Genomic DNA, 18067 nt, shown 5'->3' with positions numbered 1-18067 from the left:
GGTTCTTTAGCTGATGCCAATGCACTATTCTCCTATGAATGAATAGTTGTAGGTGATTTTAAATTAGTAGATGAAGAGGACACTCATAGAACTTCCCATGTAGCTCCAAAGGGACTTCCATGAAAAACAGATAAAATATTTTTAATATTTCAGTAATAACTTGCAAGCATTTTAATACCGTCTAACATTTTGTCACTTTAGTAGTTACAACAAATTATGAGTTTCATGGTTTCAGTTATCAACTTAAGTGACTTCTTGGCTAGCACGAACTCATCTCTTGAAGATTGATTCTGCATTTCTACCTGCCAGGTGAGTTTCTCTGCGTGAATATATATAAACCTAACTCAAATAAGTAGGAAGTTTATTACCTTATATTTTTAAACAAATCTTCAAGGGGTAACTAAAACAAATTAGTAGGAAGTAAAAGAAACCTCCCCCCCCCCAGTTTGATTAATTGTTTTTTATCTCTCAATTAGATTGTCCCAAAATAAAATGAGCTGCCCCGAAACGTACTAAGCTCCATATCACAGGCAATTAAAGCTTAGTCTGGATAACAACTTGGCAAGGGATTGTGAAGTCAGGATTTGAATATCACGTAATTGGTCAGACTAGATAACCTTTCAAGTCCCTCTTGATGCTAAGATTCTCTGATGTTTCTAAATGATTCTCACTCCCTTCTCTCATTATATACTTTAAAACTACCTTCACCGCTAAAATATGTGATTTACACCTTTCCACTACATTTCTGCCTATCATTTATTTCCTGATGTATTATTCAACAGTTTAATCCATTTAAACAAATACATGTTTTTAAAATTTCTCCATATCTTTGTCATTTTAAGGCTTTCTTTTTGCCTTCTCAGAAGTTTTAATCCTAACGTTTACAATCTATGAATTCCACATAACTTTACAAAATCTCCTATAAAAGAAGCAATAACTTTCTATACTTAATCTAGATGAAAACTTTGTTCATATTGAATAAATTAATGTTGGGAGTCCTAAAATAGTTCACTTAATTTTTGAGATTAAAACACATATTTACTTCAAAAATAAACCGTGGTATCATTAAGCAGATGCCTATAATGTGCTCCTAAATATTTTAGTGAAAGAGGATAGGAAAGACCAATATCTAATTGAATATCTTGTAATTTTATCATATTTACCAACCACAAATCTATGTTGGTCCATTAAATTTTATGACACTTTTAAAAAAATAAAGTTTTATCAATTGCTTTGGAATTTTTACAACATGACATAAAATGTTTCAAACATGTTTCTTCCATGGAGACATAGAAACATCCCATATAAACATTTATGTATATACTAGAGGCCCAGTGCATAAATTCATGCATGGGTGGGGTCCACCAGCCCGGCCCCAATCAGGGTGGATCAGGGCGGAGGAGGAGACAGCGGGAGGTTGGACAGCTGGCCCATCCCAATCGGGGTCCAATCAGGGCTGGGGTAGCTGGGGGAAGGAGCTGAGGGTGATTGGCCAGTGGGCCCAGCCTCGATTGGGGTGGGAGGGCTGATTGGGGGTCAGTGGTCAGGGCAGGGGCCAGGGAAGATTGGCCAGCCAGCCCCACACCCAATTGGTGTGTGTGGGGCCGATCGGGGGGCGGAGCTAGCTGGGGGGAGGGGCTGCAGGAGGTTGGCTGGCCAGCCCCCCCATTGGGGTAGGAGGGACAATAAGGGGTGGGGCAGGTGGGTGGGAGGGGCCACAGGAGGTTGGCCAGCCGGACACACCCCCTATCAGGCTGGTTCACTGGCTGCAGTGGGCATCATAGCAACTGGTCATTCTGGTCATTACTGGGCTCTGGTCACTGGCTTTTTATATAGATAGATAGATGTAGTACTGAGTTTGAATTGTTCAATCCTTTGAATTCTTTCAAAAAATACTAACAATCTCCAAAACTGAAAAAAGCTAAAAAAAATAATTTTTGTTTTATCATATTTTTAATTATTTTTACAGACAAAATCCCCATTTATAAAATGGCAGTAACTATATTTACAATTATTTTAATAGTAGCATCAAAAGTAAATCAAATAAGGATACAGTTAGTTTTTTGATAATTACCAAGCACATAGTTTATTGGCCTAAAAGATTATCTGGAATAGACAAAGAAAGAAAGAGGTAGGCTTCATGAATGCTTACGTAATAGTTAAAAACAGATGAATACAATATATAGATAACTTTGGCATGCTGTATATCATCATAAATTGCAACAAAATTTGGAACTTTCTTGTGTAAATGCTCTATTGTTCACCAAATTCTCTAGTACCACTTAAATCAGCATTAAATCTTTCTAAAGATACATTTATTTACTTTACTTAAATCAGAATGGGTAAAATATATGCTAGACACATACACACAATATATGTACATGCCTACTTGATTTGCTTTAACACCATTGTCCCTGTCTGGAAAATGACAGTCATTTTAAACAGTTGTGAAATACTGTAAAGTAGTTGTAACTAAATATATACATATGTCAATCAGCAATTTAAACATATTTTTGTTGAACTGAAAAGTACATTCTGTATGTTATTTCTCTGTATTCATTTTATCCATTATGCATCATCAACAAAGAACAGTTTTTGACTGGCTGGTATGGCTCAGTGATTGAGCATTGACCCAGAAACCAAGAGGTTACTGTTAAATTCCCAGTCAGGCCACATGCCTGGGTTGTGGGCTCAATCCTCAGTAGGGGGTGCACAACAGGCAACTGATTGATGATGTTTCTATCTCTATCCCTCTCCCTTCCTCTCTCTCTCTAAAAACTGACCAAAAAAAAAAAAAACATTTAGAAAAAGAACATGTTTCTTTTTTATGAGAGTTCTTCTTTTTCACAATGTAAATTACATTTGCGTAAAATAAAACAATGGTCATGTAAATAAATACCTTTGCAGAATGCACTAAAAAGTCCCATCATGGACTCACCCAAAGGTCCATCCCAATCACTTACCCCACAACATTTCTATCTGGCCTGAAAGATCTGTGTTGGAAGAACTCACTTTCAACACTAACAACCCGTCTTAGATACTTAATCTTCTATAGCTCCCCAGTCCTGTCAGGTCAAACAACATCTGCTCAGAGTAAATCTATTAACATATTCAGAGTTCTCTCATCAACAAATAACCTTGAGAATCCAATCAAATAAAAATAGTCCCCCAAAATTGAGGAGATTCAGCTATTTTGGGAATGAGGTTGCATGATTTCTTCCAGGGTTGCTCTAATATCCTCTAGCCATGAGGCTCAGGGGCATGTGTGTGATTTCACACTTGCCCACACAGAATATGGCGTACTCGGGAGTGGTTCTCCTCCAATGAGGCAACTCCCTGAAAAGGCCAGAAACATCTCCATGACTCATCAGCCCACTGATGTAGTTCGGTTCCCCTAAATCAGACTCATTTGTTATCGGAATGGGCCTTTTTCGCAACCTTTCCTGGACACACCTCTTTAAAACGCAACTTGCAGACCCAAGACAAACCATCCTTTTCATATGCGTGCCTTCATACCTGTAAAATTCACATGGAGGCATTTATTCACAAGAAAATACTGAAGAGAGGTTTGGAGTTCATGCCACTAGATTGTAAAAGCTGTATTTAAAAAAAATAGGTTTTGATATCACAGTGCTTTTCTAACTTTCTTGGATCCTGCAGATACCTTGTTAATCTAAATAATCTTAAAGAACACTGAATATTTTGGAATAAAAAAATGGAAACATTATAAACATGTTATTTTTCTTTTTAAAGCAATCTAAACTCTATACTCAAACTTTAGGCATAACCACATACCTGCCATACTGAATTTGGTACACACACACACACACACACACACACACACATCCTCCAAATTTCACAGTCCCTTGGTTTTAAGTGACCAGTCCTATCCTTTCCTCTCTTTTAATAAAGATAATATGGCCACTAGACTTGTGGCATTTTATGTATATAACATCGAGTAACAATATAGAATAACATGGCATATGGGAAACTTATAAAATAAGTGCTAAGATCATACCCCCAGGCCTGTTTCTCAAAGGTTTTCACACGTAAACTAGCAGAGAGCACTGTTCCTTTGCAAGGGCTGAGTTAGAGCTCCATTGAAAGCTTCTTAAAATAAGGTCGAGTTCATTTTATGTCGACAATTACGGTAACTACACAGCTCCGCTTGTCGTGGACCATTTATTGCATTCACTTCAGGAAGGAACAGCAAGAGATACAGAGATGACTCCCCAGACTACCTCCTGTTCGGTTTGGGGAGTTAGTGGGAGACGGCCTTTTCTCCAGCACAGTCGCCGATGAAAGGGATCTATTAAAAAGAACTGCGTCGGTTTACACTGCAGGTTGAATGGAGCATTAAATGACTGCGTTAGTCTAACTGCAGTGGGGGGTCACGGTCGCCTCCAGTGGGTATGAGATGTTGTACTAATACTTCCACGTAGGTGCAATCATTGTTGGAGCGCCTTGATTTAATTTCCCAGCATCTCTCCAGCAAATGCCCCATCCACCTCCCCTCACACCACAGTTTTCTTGTCCTGTCTCTTAGCAAGTGTAAACAGAGGAGGACACATGTGTACTTCCAAACTGTCACCCATGTGTCATGCGAGTGGGGGGCCCCTGCCAATCCCTGGGAGCCAGCTTCTAGGGGGCGGTCAGCGATGCTGCTCACCAGACCGCGCAGAGTCTCTTAATCTGATCCCCCCGCCCTCCCCTCCTCGGGCCTGGGCTGTAATTTTCCAAACAGCCATCCCTCCTTTGCAAATAAAGTTGAAATCAATCCACAGATACAGAATGCTGACTTCCTGTCATTCAGTTTTACAGGGTTTCTCTTTGTAGAGCTGCCAGCTTGTGACCGATGACAGAGAGAGAGAGAGAGAGAGAGAGAGAGAGAGAGAGAGAGAGAGAGAGAGAGAGAGAGAGAGAATGAGAATCACTTGCTTCCTTGCTTCCTAAGCAGGGATTTGCCTGCGATCCGCGGCGAGAGGACTGCGGCGACTGATTTACACAGTTGGCGCGGAGGAGGGGCCGGGGGTGCGAGTGAGGGGAGGGGGGCGGGGGACAAGCTGGCGGAGGCTCCGGCGATGGGCTGATCTGGGGGCTCCCCAGCGCCTCTGCCTGCGTGCGCGACTTGGGGGCGGCCGATGGATCTGCATTCGGGTTCCAGCCTGGCGTTTCGCATATTGCTTCCTAACCCCCGACCCGGCGCTCCCAGTGTGGGTGCAGACGTCGGTAAGTAACGTGTCATCCGATTTCAGTGATTTCCGAGGCCATTAAAGTGGCACTTTTAAAGCAGGTCAGTCTTCACAGATGCTGCCGGCGCGAGCGTCTCCTTGGCCTGAAACGTTCCGCGGTCCCCTTCCCCGCCCTCCCCCCACCCCACCCCGTGGGAGAAGTGAGGGTGTTCGAATGGTGAGCTGTCAGGGGGCCCGCTGTCCGCCCACAGTATCGCCGCACCTTGGTGCTTGGCCCGAGATCCCCCAGTTCCAAGTGGCATGTGTGTGTGCAGCCATACTGTGGTATTTGTATCCTCTTCCTCTCGCCTTCCTCCCCACCCCCCACCCCCTTCGCCGTCTGGCCAATGCTGGGATCTGGGATCTGGTCGCCCCCTTCCTGCATCCTGCCTGCCCCTCCCACCCTCTCCTCCTCTCCTCTCCTCTCCACGCCACCCCACCCCACTCCCACGGACCCAGAGAATCCGGAGCAAAGACACCCGGCGGAGGCGAGGGCTAGTCCCGTCTCCCATGGAAGGAGGCCTCGGGCAGGGATCGCGCCGGGAGCGACAACCTTTCAGGAAGCAGACGAGAGGGAGACCCAGACACCAAGCCAGGGCTCTCCGGGACCGCGCAGCTCACCGCCGAACCGAGGGCTCCGAGCTTTTCCATTGAAAAGGAACCCCTGGTTCTGGGACACTCGCTCCGCCCGCCCGATTGCCCGCCACCCCGCCTGCCACCCGGGGCGTGCAGAGCCCAGGTCGCCGGCTCCCCGCCGCCGGCCTCGCCGCGCTAGGTGAGCGCCCCGCTCTCCCGTTGGTGTGCGGCGACCATTTCCCCGCAAGTCTGCAAGGTGGGAGCACTTCGGACGACCAGCCTGATTCGCGGGCCTTTCTGAAAGTTGGCGGCCGGAGGAGGAGAGGCGGCGAGACTCCGGCGCGATGGATCCAACGCCGCCTTCCCGAGAGTTGGCGGCGCCCGCGGGGAAGTCCCCGGGAGCGCAGCGCGCCGCGGAGGTCGTGCGCGCTCTGCCCCGCTAGGTACCGGCCGCCATCCTCCCCCACTTTCCCTAATTGAAAGCGGGCTGTCTTGGACGTAGGATGTGCACGGCAGAGCCCACGGAGAGTTTGGCCGCGGCGGCTCCGGTACGCTCACAGGTGCTAGGGGTCTGTGGGCTTTTCTGAGCCGGATCGTTTAGCGGTCAGGACGCCGGGCGGAGGAGAGGTGCGGGAGACCGGCGGGACCGCGGACCCCTCTGCCGGAGGAGGAAATCGTGAGTAACTCCATCAAATAGGGCAGGTGGAGGAGCGGAGCCTCCGCCCCTCCCCCAGCGGATCGCTCGCTCTGGTGGTAAGAGAGAGAAGGAAGGAAGAGGCTCGGGCTGCTTAATCGTTTTCCATTTCTAAACAGACCCATTGTGTCTTTCGCCTGGTTGATGAGAGAACTGATGGGCAGAAGGCTCCGCGCTCTTCAGAAAATGAATGATGCAGCATTTTAATGATGTTCCGGGGGAGATAGTTTTGCTTCCATATTGGAATAGTTAATTGTGCATGTGTGGCAACGAGTGGGCTCGGGGACCAGGCAAAGGGGAGGGAGAGGGAGGAAACGGGTCCACTGGGGAGAAAGGGCTTCTTGTCCTCCCCGTGGACAAATGATGCCGGGCGCTCCCAGCAGGAAGCGGACAAACCCAGAGATTCCCCCCCCTCCCCTTCATCCCAACTTTTGGAGCTCTTCCTACCGCCCAGACACGCTATACTGAGATCAAGGAAAGGACATGGGTGACATGTCCTTTAGGACGGGGCCCTAATCAAGAACCTGGGGGCTGTATGTAGTTCAGGATAGAATGATGGCAGAGAGGGCCCTTTACCATCCCGGGGATGCTAACGGAGGTCTCCGGGTTACCCACGGATTCCATAGCATCATGGGTTGCCTTAAAATCCGTGAGACAGTTGCCGCCTCTGCACGTTGGGTACAAAAGGTGGTGTGTGTGTGTGTGTGTGTGTGTGTGCGCGCGCGCGCGCGCGCGCGCGTGCGTGGGAGGGGGAGGTTGGCAGCTGGTGATGGAGATGGGATCGCTCTGGTTCTGAGCTCAGGCTGTCGGGGTTGGCCTGAGAGCTCTCTGAGAAATAGGGTGGGTCTGGAAGATTAAGGACGTGGTAGAGTACAGAATCCTACCCACCTGCTTACTTGGTTTCTGATGACTGCTTCCAGTCTCAGCTTCTGTGGAGCAAAGGGCACTTGCATTTTTGAATGCAAAATATCAGGCACATGTACTATGACTGACATTAAAGGGACATGTTGTTGACTTGGGGGATTTACTGGTGTATAAATATATTTTTAGGATGTAAGATATTGACACATACACTGTGTTTTTCTTTAACATTTGGTTTTGTAAAAAGAACTTTAAGGGAAAGGCACCTCTACTGCCTAACTTTGAGCCCTTGGGCAATTGAGGTTCAATCGTTCAGTTGAGGATTTTAGCCACCAGAGTCCCTCCCTTCCCCATGAGTTGGTGACAGGATTGGTGTGTGTGTGGTGGGGGGGGGGGGGGGCAGGAGGTGTGCATACATGATGGATGCACAGTCTCCACTAGCTAAGTGGACTTGCTTGCTGCACACTTGCCCCTACCCAGTTTCTCCACTAAGAGGCATTTTGTTCCCCAGCAGAGAGGACTGTAGAACTGTCAGTTGAGCTATAAAGATTCCTCATACAGGGTTCCTGTGAACTATTATCTGGTAGCCCCTCAATACTGCGACGTCTTCCCTCCATCTCCCCCACCTCATGACTCTCTACCATCCACTTTCCCAAAATAGTTGGACCAAATATGTATACTGCTCCCCTCCACCCCCCATCCCCGCGAGGTCTTTCCCAGTCGAAGCAAGTGAAATGTGTCATTGTTACCGAAGTGTTCTTCGCCTCCTTCCAGAACATGGGTTTCTCTCTGCTTGTAAAAAGGTAGAAGGAAGCACATGGCTGTTGAATCCAGGGGCAATCAGAGGTTCTGAGCTGCAGCACAATAGAAGGATTCCTGGTGCAAAGAGATCGAAGCAAAATGCAGGACAAACTCTGTCCAAGTCGCTTGCATGCCTGAGCTCTTATATTCAGGACACCCAAGCAGAATTAGCTCGATTCAGCTCTTCTGTTTCGGAGACCTGGATTTTCCTTTATCCCTGTCTTTGCAGAGAAGTGTCTGTGCTGTGAAAAGGATAATTCTGAAAGATAGTCATAGTTTTGAACCTGTCTCCACCGGAGAAAGGAGCTTTGGGAACGGGAGGAGTAAACCACTCAGGCGATAGTTTCCTTGAGAGTTAAGAAAAGAAAAAGGGGGGAAAAATGCCCACAGCTCTCCCCCTAGCATCTCCACCTTTCCCACCAAAGGAATGCTTCCTGGTAGGTTGGTCCTTCTTCCTTCTGTTTCTTATTTTGACAATTTATCTTGATCCCTCCACTTCTTTTCTCTCTGCTTAAACACACACACACACACACACACACACACACACACACACACACACACACTTTAGTCTGGGCTTCCTAGTGCTCATGCCTGACCCCATGCTAAGCTCATCCTCCGTCTTGGAGCTCATTTTCGTGACGTGGAAAGCCGGTTCCAGGGTTACAACACATATTGAAGGGGGTGGGGGAGCCAACGAGAGAGAAGTGTGAGGTTCAGCACTGTGACTGAGCCTGCCTTCCCCCCTGCCTTCCTCCCAGTGCCCGATTCAGTGATGAGCTGCTGGTACCCAGAGAAAGCAGCCTCTGCAGCGGCGGCAGCAGCAACAGCGAAGCTGGAAGCCTGCAGCAGCCCCTTCTCCTCCCTCCTCCACTGAGTGTGCCAAGTGGCAGTTCTGCATCCAAAAGGAGCCCATTGAAAGGCCCATTGCATTCCCAGCACGTCTCCAGCTGGCTGCCTTTGCCTTTTTTTTATCTTAGTTTATCCCCCACCCCATCTATACCCCTTTGCTTCAGCTTCAGCACAAGGAAAGGAGGGAGAGGGAGAGAGAGAATCCTTAAACTCAAGCCTTTCTTCCCCTACCCCCAATGTCCAAATATATATATATATATATATTCTGCAAAATAGCTAAATCAAAGACATATGGAGTCTTGTTTACCTAAATCTCAGGGACCTCAAAAATAAAATAAAACATTTAAAGTAAAAAAAACAATGGTGAAGAAAGAACTTAAGTAGATTTTAATATTTTATAAGGGAGACTAACTGATACTGCAATGTAGTCTCATCTGCCTTCTCTCTCCACCCCCCTCTTTTTCATTTAATTGTTTCTAAAAATTGAGTATTGAACGCCTGAGGCAGATTCCTCTTTGCTTTCTCACTGGTTCTCCTCTCCTTACAGCTGTGTACATTCTGTGCAAGTTGACCGCGAAGATTTATTCTTTTCACTCGCCCTATAAATTAAAACATTATGCTTTAAGTTAGAGGGTTGGCTGAATATTTCCTTAATGCATGTATCCAAGTGTAGAGAGAAAATTATATGCGAAAAACTCCAGTTTATTTTTATTGATTAAAAACAACCCCTCAATTTCGATGGACAGTTCAGTGACTCCTAAAGGGCAATGTAATAAAGCTGCATTATTATAATTTATGTATGTATGCATTTTCATATACTGATGACATTAGGCAAGGGAGAAAAAAGCCATGGGGGATGCTCTGTATTTATTATTAGCACTGTATTTGCTTCTTCGGATTGAAAAAGAATGATATGTTTCCTTGAAATGTATCTCATGTGATAGATCATTTATCAGCAGGTATGTGTCAAGGTTCCCCTCTTTCTTGCCTTTAACTACTCTAAACAGCCACCTGCCGTTCCAGTTTCAGCTTTTGACAGGGTTCTTGAGTTGATCATGAAGGCACAGATGAGCTGTTAATACAGACACTCCCAGGTCCAGCACCCTTTCACTGTCATTCTCTTTAGCTCTGACAAGTGCATGGACTTGTTCTTTAGAAAGGATAATCACTGCTAAAACGTTTAGCCAAATGATGCACGTATATAGAAAATATTTAATTAGAGGACACATCAATAATCTGTGTTTAGGCAAAGGGAGTGGAGGTACAGTGTGTTACTGAGCAGACACGATGAGCATGATGTGATCATTTCTTAGGAGAAATCTGACGTTTTCCTGAGATATCAATCATTTTATACTTCCCAACATCGGATAGTTGGGCAATGAGCTCATACTTTATCATACTCTTCAATCTAATAACTTTTATTTTCATCATGTATTTTCATGAGAAGAAACCTATAATTTAAAGAACATTTTTTTCCCATCAGAGTTCCAATCAGATGGGGCAATGAGCTCATACATTCTCATGCTCTTTAATAACATGTCTTTTCATGAGTAGAAAACTATAATTTAAAGAACTTTTCCCCCCCATACGAGTTTCAATCAGATCTATAACGGGCACCTCTGAGGCCAATGTGAGTTTTAACAGGCAAGCAGGTGTAATGGCCAAAATATTGCCCTTATTACTGAATCTGCCTATATTTAAATGCATCACTCACCAGTCCCCTTACTTGCTATCAGTGACAATGAAGGCTTCTTTTGTATAACATACCCCTTACCAAGTATGGCTGGGTAACGTCATCACATGATACAATATTTCTGTTTCCTAAGTTTAAAATATAGGGCAAAGTAGGCATGTTGCTAGGTCCTTTTGAGTGTCAGTTCCACAACTGCGGAGGCTTTTACTTCACTCTTACTAAAAAGCCCCGATGTAGGAGTCAATTAGAACAGTGCGTATGACTAACAGCTAAAAATCTGCATCTTTATTTCTGTTGCAGTTTTGTAATCCACCACGAATGATGAAACCTTCCATAGCGGAGCTGCTCCACAGAGGGAAGATGCTGTGGATTATTCTTCTAAGCACAATCGCTCTGGGCTGGACTACCCCGATTCCCCTGATAGAGGACTCAGAGGAGATAGATGAGCCCTGTTTTGATCCATGCTACTGTGAAGTCAAAGAAAGCCTCTTCCACATACATTGTGACAGTAAAGGATTTACAAATATTAGCCAGATTACCGAGTTCTGGTCCAGACCTTTTAAACTATATCTGCAGAGGAATTCCATGAGGAAATTGTACACCAACAGTTTTCTTCATTTGAATAATGCTGTGTCCATTAACCTTGGGAACAATGCCTTGCAGGACATTCAAACGGGAGCTTTCAATGGTCTTAAGATTTTAAAGAGGCTGTATCTACACGAGAACAAACTAGACGTCTTCAGAAATGACACTTTTCTTGGCTTGGAGAGTCTCGAATATCTGCAAGCAGATTACAACGTAATTAAACGCATCGAGAGTGGTGCATTTCGGAACCTCAGCAAACTGAGAGTTCTGATTTTAAATGATAATCTCATCCCCATGCTTCCAACCAATTTATTTAAGGCCGTCTCCTTAACGCATCTGGACCTCCGTGGGAACAGGCTGAAGGTCCTTTTTTATCGAGGGATGCTCGACCACATTGGCAGGAGCCTGATGGAGCTCCAGCTGGAGGAAAATCCCTGGAACTGTACGTGTGAGATCGTGCAGCTGAAGAGCTGGCTGGAGCGCATCCCTTACACTGCCCTGGTGGGAGACATCACCTGTGAGACCCCCTTCCACTTCCACGGGAAGGACCTGCGAGAAATACGGAAGACAGAACTCTGTCCCTTGTTGTCCGACTCTGAGGTGGAGGCCAGTCTGGGGATTCCCCACTTGTCATCAAACAAGGAGCATGCATGGCCAACGAAGCCTTCCTCCATGCTGTCCTCTGTCCATTTTACCGCTTCTTCCGTTGAATACAAGTCCTCAAATAAGCAGCCCAAGCCCACCAAACAGCCCCGGACACCAAGGCCGCCCTCCACATCCCAAGCTTTCTATCCTGGTCCAAACCAACCTCCCATTGCTCCTTACCAGACCAGACCACCCATTCCTATTATCTGCCCTACTGGGTGTACCTGTAATTTGCACATCAATGACCTTGGCTTGACTGTCAACTGCAAAGAGCGAGGATTTAATAACATTTCTGAACTTCTTCCAAGGCCGCTGAATGCCAAGAAACTCTACCTGAGTAGCAATCTGATTCAGAAAATATACCGTTCCGATTTTTGGAATTTCTCTTCATTGGATCTCTTGCATCTGGGGAACAATCGTATTTCTTACGTCCAGGATGGGGCCTTCATCAACCTGCCCAACCTAAAGAGCCTCTTTCTCAATGGCAACGATATCGAGAAACTGACACCGGGCATGTTCCGAGGCCTACAGAGTTTGCACTACTTGTACTTCGAGTTCAACGTCATCCGGGAGATCCAGCCTGCAGCCTTCAGCCTCATGCCCAACTTGAAGCTGCTATTCCTCAACAATAACTTGTTGAGGACTCTGCCCACGGATGCCTTTGCAGGCACATCCCTGGCGCGGCTCAACTTGAGGAAAAACTACTTCCTCTACCTTCCCGTGGCTGGTGTTCTCGAACACTTGAACGCCATCGTCCAGATAGACCTCAATGAGAACCCTTGGGACTGCACCTGTGACCTGGTCCCCTTCAAGCAGTGGATCGAAACCATCAGCTCCGTCAGTGTGGTGGGGGATGTGCTGTGCAGGAGCCCCGAGAACCTCACCCACCGGGACGTGCGTACCATTGAGCTGGAAGTGCTCTGTCCCGAGATGATGCACACAGCACCAGCCGGAGCCTCCCCGGCCCAGCCTGGGGAGCCCCACCTTCCGGGGGGGCCGACGAGTGCATCGCCCTATGAGTTCTCTCCCCCGGGGGGCCCGGTGCCGCTTTCTGTGTTGATCCTCAGCCTGCTGGTCCTGTTTTTCTCTGCCGTCTTCGTGGCTGCGGGCCTCTTTGCCTACGTGCTCCGCCGGCGGAGGAAGAAGCTGCCCTTTAGAAGCAAGAGGCAGGAGGGCGTGGACCTCACAGGGATCCAGATGCAATGCCACCGGCTTTTCGAGGACGGTGGCGGCGGGGGAGGTGGGAGCGGGGGCGGGGGCCGCCCCCCTCTCTCCTCCCCAGAGAAGGCCCCCCCGGTGGGCCACGTGTACGAGTACATCCCCCACCCCGTGACCCAGATGTGCAACAACCCCATCTACAAGCCTCGTGAGGAGGAGGAAGCGGCGGCCGTGGCATCAGGGCAGGAGGCAGGGAGCGCAGAACGCGGGGGTCCCGGGACACAGCAGCCGCCGGCCATGGGCGAGGTGCTCCTGGGGAGCGAGCAGTTTGCCGAGCCCCCCAAGGAGAACCCCAGCAACTACCGGACCTTGCTGGAGAAGGAGAAGGAGTGGGCCCTGGCCGTGTCCAGCTCCCAGCTCAACACCATAGTGACGGGGAACCATCACCACCCGCACCCCCACCACCCAGCCGTCGGGGGGGTGTCGGGGGTCGTTGCAGGACCTGGGGCAGACTTGGCTGGGTTCCGCCACCACGAGAAGAATGGCGGGGTGGTGCTGTTCCCCCCTGGGGGAGGCTGCGGGGGAGGCAGTCTGCTCCTAGACCGGGAGAGGCCGCAGCCAGCCCCCTGCACGGTGGGCTTCGTGGACTGCCTCTACGGCACGGTGCCCAAGTTAAAGGAACTGCACGTCCACGCCCCTGGCATGCAATACCCAGACTTACAGCAGGATGCCAGGCTGAAAGAAACCCTTCTCTTCTCGGCTGGAAAGGGCTTCACAGACCACCAAACCCCCAAAAATGATTACCTCGAGTTAAGGGCCAAACTTCAAACCAAGCCGGATTACCTCGAAGTCCTGGAGAAGACAGCATATAGGTTCTAACAGAAAAATACAAATAAATTACTACTTTGTTTTTGTTTTTTGTTTTTTTCCCAAAAGAAAAGGAAAAGGAAAGAAATATATATCCCCTGTTCCCTTTCCACGGTTCCCAATCAATCCATTCTCACAGACGTTCCTGCCCCGAACGGAACCCACACCGCATGGAAACTAGAAAATACAAGCTGTATGCGCTCCCCTCCCCGATGCCATGGGGAGGGAGGGCCATCCGGAGATCATTAATCAATGAAGTGCCTTCGCAGACTTTTGCCAGCAAATGTTACCATTATTTTTTTTATACTGAAACTTGAGACTTTGACTGTGCCATGTATAAGGTATATTGGGGATCGTTGTATTGATCCTAATGAAGTAAAATTCAATGTATCTTTTGATTTTCAGTAACACCCCCCCCCCAATTGAGTTCTGTTCAACAGGGAGCGGAGAAAACAAATTGACATCCGTGGCTCTCTTTCCCCTTCCCATCATGGCACAGATCCTGTACATGTATTACCAATGCAGTTTGCTGCATGCCTGGAAACTGCAAGCCGGGGAGGGAGGGGGCGGGTCTTGCTCGAATGTTCTCACCCACTCTTCTTTCTCTCCCACACATACCCACAGGCCAATCACCAAGCCCTGCCCACGGGTCCCTAAACCTGCCACCTGCACCCTCTTGCTTCTGGTGCAGGTACACAGGCGCACACACACACACACACACACACACACACACACACACACAGATACCACTCCCATTCAAGTCAATGTAATTATTTCGGGTTTGATCCATTTGCCTCCTCCCCATAGCTCTACCTTCCCCTCAGCCCTAGTGTATAGCTCACAGCATCTTTCCTACCACCCAGGAAAAGTCCTGTTCCAGGCTGGATCCCAGGGCAGCGGAGGCCCGGTGGTTCCCCAGCCCGAGGCGCACACCTAGGGATGAGCATCCGCTTTGTGACACTTCATCCTGATGCCAAGATATTTTGGAGAACATCTGCACTTTCTTATATAAATATATATAATATTAAAAAAAACAAAAAAGCAACTGGTATATATCACTAACAGCTTTGTAGGAAGCACTTTTAATGTTTTCTCTCACACACAGATTCAAAAGAAATGTGCATATATTTATTCTGTAATTTCAGTTATAAATTGTAAAGGTAATGTTTAATCATTGTATAGTGATTATGCGTCCGGTATAGCTTTCCTAATAAAAAGTTTTTGAAAAACATAATACATTATATATAGAGGATACAAAGCTTGAACCTTAAATTCCAGCTATGCCATGCCTTTCATGATCACATTAAAAAAAAAATCTTTCTTTTCCTTGTTATACAGAAAGCTAGTTTATTAACAAGTTTGATGCACTGTGATGTTGATAAATCTTATACCCCCCTCCCACCCCATCCCATACCAGGATACAATTGGGACTTTAAAAAATCTGATTTATACCATTTGCTTCTTGTCTCTTGGATTATATATTTCAAACTTAGTACCCCAACGATGCACCACTTTTTCTAGGCAGGATGTAATTGGGAAAAATAAGGTAACCATGTTGCTAAGACGTATAGAATTAAATAAGAGGAGGATCCAGGCATCTTAAGAGAGTAAATCAAGGATCCAGGCATCTTAAGAGAATAAATGACAAAAAGGAAAAGAAAAATTGCTATTCTTATAAAAAAACGTGCACTAAAGTTACACACACACGCACACATCCCAATAAAAAAGTCTAAGGCCTTGGAGCCAATTTGCCAGAATCCTGTTATCTGTGAAAGTTGTCACATATGTAGCTACTGGTTTTGCCAACCACATACTGCAACTGGCCCCAGTCATGCTTGAGCTAAGACAAAGGACGTTGGATGAGTTTTTCATCCTTTATGACACAAAAATGACGTTTCTAAATTAATCTGACAATAATCCAAGTTACGATCCATTTACATGTGAGCGAAACCAAAGAAAATCGGATTTTTAAGGTGCCAGTATGTTATTTAAGAAAGAATACCATACCGAGCTCGGGAGGCACTTATCTCATTGTGCCATTAGAGGGCAGCAGAGCTCCAGAGAGTCATAGACCCTGAGCTGCAGAATTGTGCGTTGACCCCCGCGTTCTCTGCTAGTGTTTCCTCAAGCTGCCCTTAGTAGAAATTATCGTTATGTGTTGAATGTAATTCACAAGTCACTGATGCCTTACATCCCATTTTTTCCCATACGAAAGACTAGCAGCTTCTAAAGCTGTGTAACTGATATAAAACTAAGGCATTGTACTTAAAAAAAAAAAATCCCCATAAATGTCTATGATATATTTATATATCTTTCGATTAGTTATACATGGATATCAACATAGGTATGCATAAAATAAAATAAAAACACACACAAGCATATCAATATAAAAAAAGCAATTTTTCAGGGCTACTTTGCATTTGGCACATTGCACCTACACCTTCTGTCCTTCATTATTTGAGGTATATTTTGGAATTACTTCAGATGAAGAGAAGCCCGCCGGCAGGATTCACTGTTTCTCTACATACAATATTGAAATGCAGCGCTGCTTGTGCAAGAGAAGCAGACCCACTGTTAAATAGGTGTTATTGTTCTTTTAAAATTCTTTTCCTTGTCTTTTCACTTTCCCATAAGTCAGCTTTTTCATAGTTATTTCGCGATCCTCATTCCTCATTCTTTTTAAACGCTTCTTTCTTCACTTAAAGTCTTTTCCCAAGGCACAGAAAGTCAGTACTAAACTTTAAGTGTTTTCAAATCTGATCTATGGAGCCCCTCCAAACTACGGATTTATCATGTCCCCATTCCTCTTAATTAAATATGTTAGTGGGTAGTAGAAAGCATGTGCATAATAAAAAACAAAGTGCAAAGCTAGGTACTTCTGACAATATTCATCGTTTTCTTAATAACTGCACACATTCATAACATGGTAAATTATACAAATCAGGTTAAAGTGCAATCCCTAATGATCCTGGTGCTTTTGACATTTGAGAAATGAATATCCATAAACCATATTAAATTACAATATACCTTGATAATTATAATGTTTATATTTTATTTATTAAATACAGAAAGTAAGACTGACTTAAATATAGGTAATAATTTTACCCTTGAATGAGAAATAAATTTATTTAGTGAAAATAAATTTATATGAGAATGAAATTTTGTATTAAAGAAGATATTTTTTTTTTGCATCCATGGAGTTTTCTACCCCTTGGCTAGGTCACTTATTTTTGTTGTGTATTAGAATTACTTAACTTTAGTTCATAATACCAGATATATTTTCTTAAAGTACCATGGGCATTGTTATAGGTACTACTAGTAGAGCTTATTTCTTTTCTTTTTTCTTTCTTTCTTTTTTTTTTTTTTTTTTTGCTGTAGTAAAGTGCTAATTTTTGAGAAAAATGCACATTGCTATTCACTTCATAGTGATGGTCAATTCGAATGAAGCAGACCTAGATCAAGTGGATATTTGCTAGTATTTCATTGCTATTTTATTATAAATTTTAGTAATAATATTTAAAATAAAATGTATTGTAATGTCCCTTTTACTATGAGATGGTGAGTGAAATATGATTGAAAGTGAAATATTGGTCTGATTCAGTAATAGTTTTGACATATAAAGTTTTATTTATGTGGATGCTTTTATGTTTTTTATTTTAAAAGCAATATTATTTCATCTAAGTGCAAAATACTAAAAATATGATGATGATGACAACCATATTTTAAATAAAAGTTTAGAGAGAAATCACAAGAAAAAGTTTAATGACTGAATTTAAAAAGTTTTTTTTAACCTAGAAATGTTAGTTGTAAACCATTGATATCTGAAAATAATATTTGTGCTTAGCATTATGAACATTGATAATGCAATTGCAGAAGATAAGGACTTTAACTACTGAAACACATTATTTTGATTTGTTTAGTGCAAATTAATTGTTCATACAGTCCTATCCTTTGGAAGTTATGTTGTGTAGGCCAACAAATGTTGCATTTTTGCAAAATGGCCATGACAAAGAACACACTAATGAGATGCTTCACAGTATGTGACACCTGACTGTAAGGAGTCAAAACAATATGAGAGGAAATGGTAATAAAAGAATACACCATTTT

General features: G+C 45.0%; 1 protein-coding gene across 2 annotated transcripts; it reads left to right on the top strand.

The window, feature by feature from the left end:
* The first annotated feature begins 5061 nt into the window (after positions 1-5061).
* On the top strand, positions 5062-17310 carry SLITRK3 (SLIT and NTRK like family member 3). Of its 2 annotated transcripts, none has more exons than XM_059686948.1 (2): positions 5062-5229; positions 11006-17310. In XM_059686948.1, the coding sequence occupies exon 2, from the start codon at positions 11024-11026 to the stop codon at positions 13970-13972; it is 2949 nt and encodes a 982-aa protein (XP_059542931.1). In that variant the 5' UTR covers positions 5062-5229; positions 11006-11023; the 3' UTR covers positions 13973-17310. The 2 variants fall into 2 exon arrangements, with proteins under 2 accessions (XP_059542931.1, XP_059542930.1); XM_059686947.1 differs by lacking the exon at positions 5062-5229 and adding an exon at positions 5696-6483.
* The last annotated feature ends 757 nt before the right edge of the window (positions 17311-18067 follow it).

Source organism: Myotis daubentonii, chromosome 3, assembly GCF_963259705.1.
Source record: "Myotis daubentonii chromosome 3, mMyoDau2.1, whole genome shotgun sequence".
NCBI classification, from domain to species: Eukaryota; Metazoa; Chordata; class Mammalia; order Chiroptera; family Vespertilionidae; genus Myotis; species Myotis daubentonii.
This window is presented reverse-complemented; position numbering and strand designations above follow the sequence as displayed.

Bases quoted from the DNA above. Each gene is read 5' to 3' on its own strand.
- SLITRK3 (XM_059686948.1), top strand. From the start codon at position 11,024: ATGATGAAACCTTCCATAGCGGAGCTGCTCCACAGAGGGAAGATGCTG.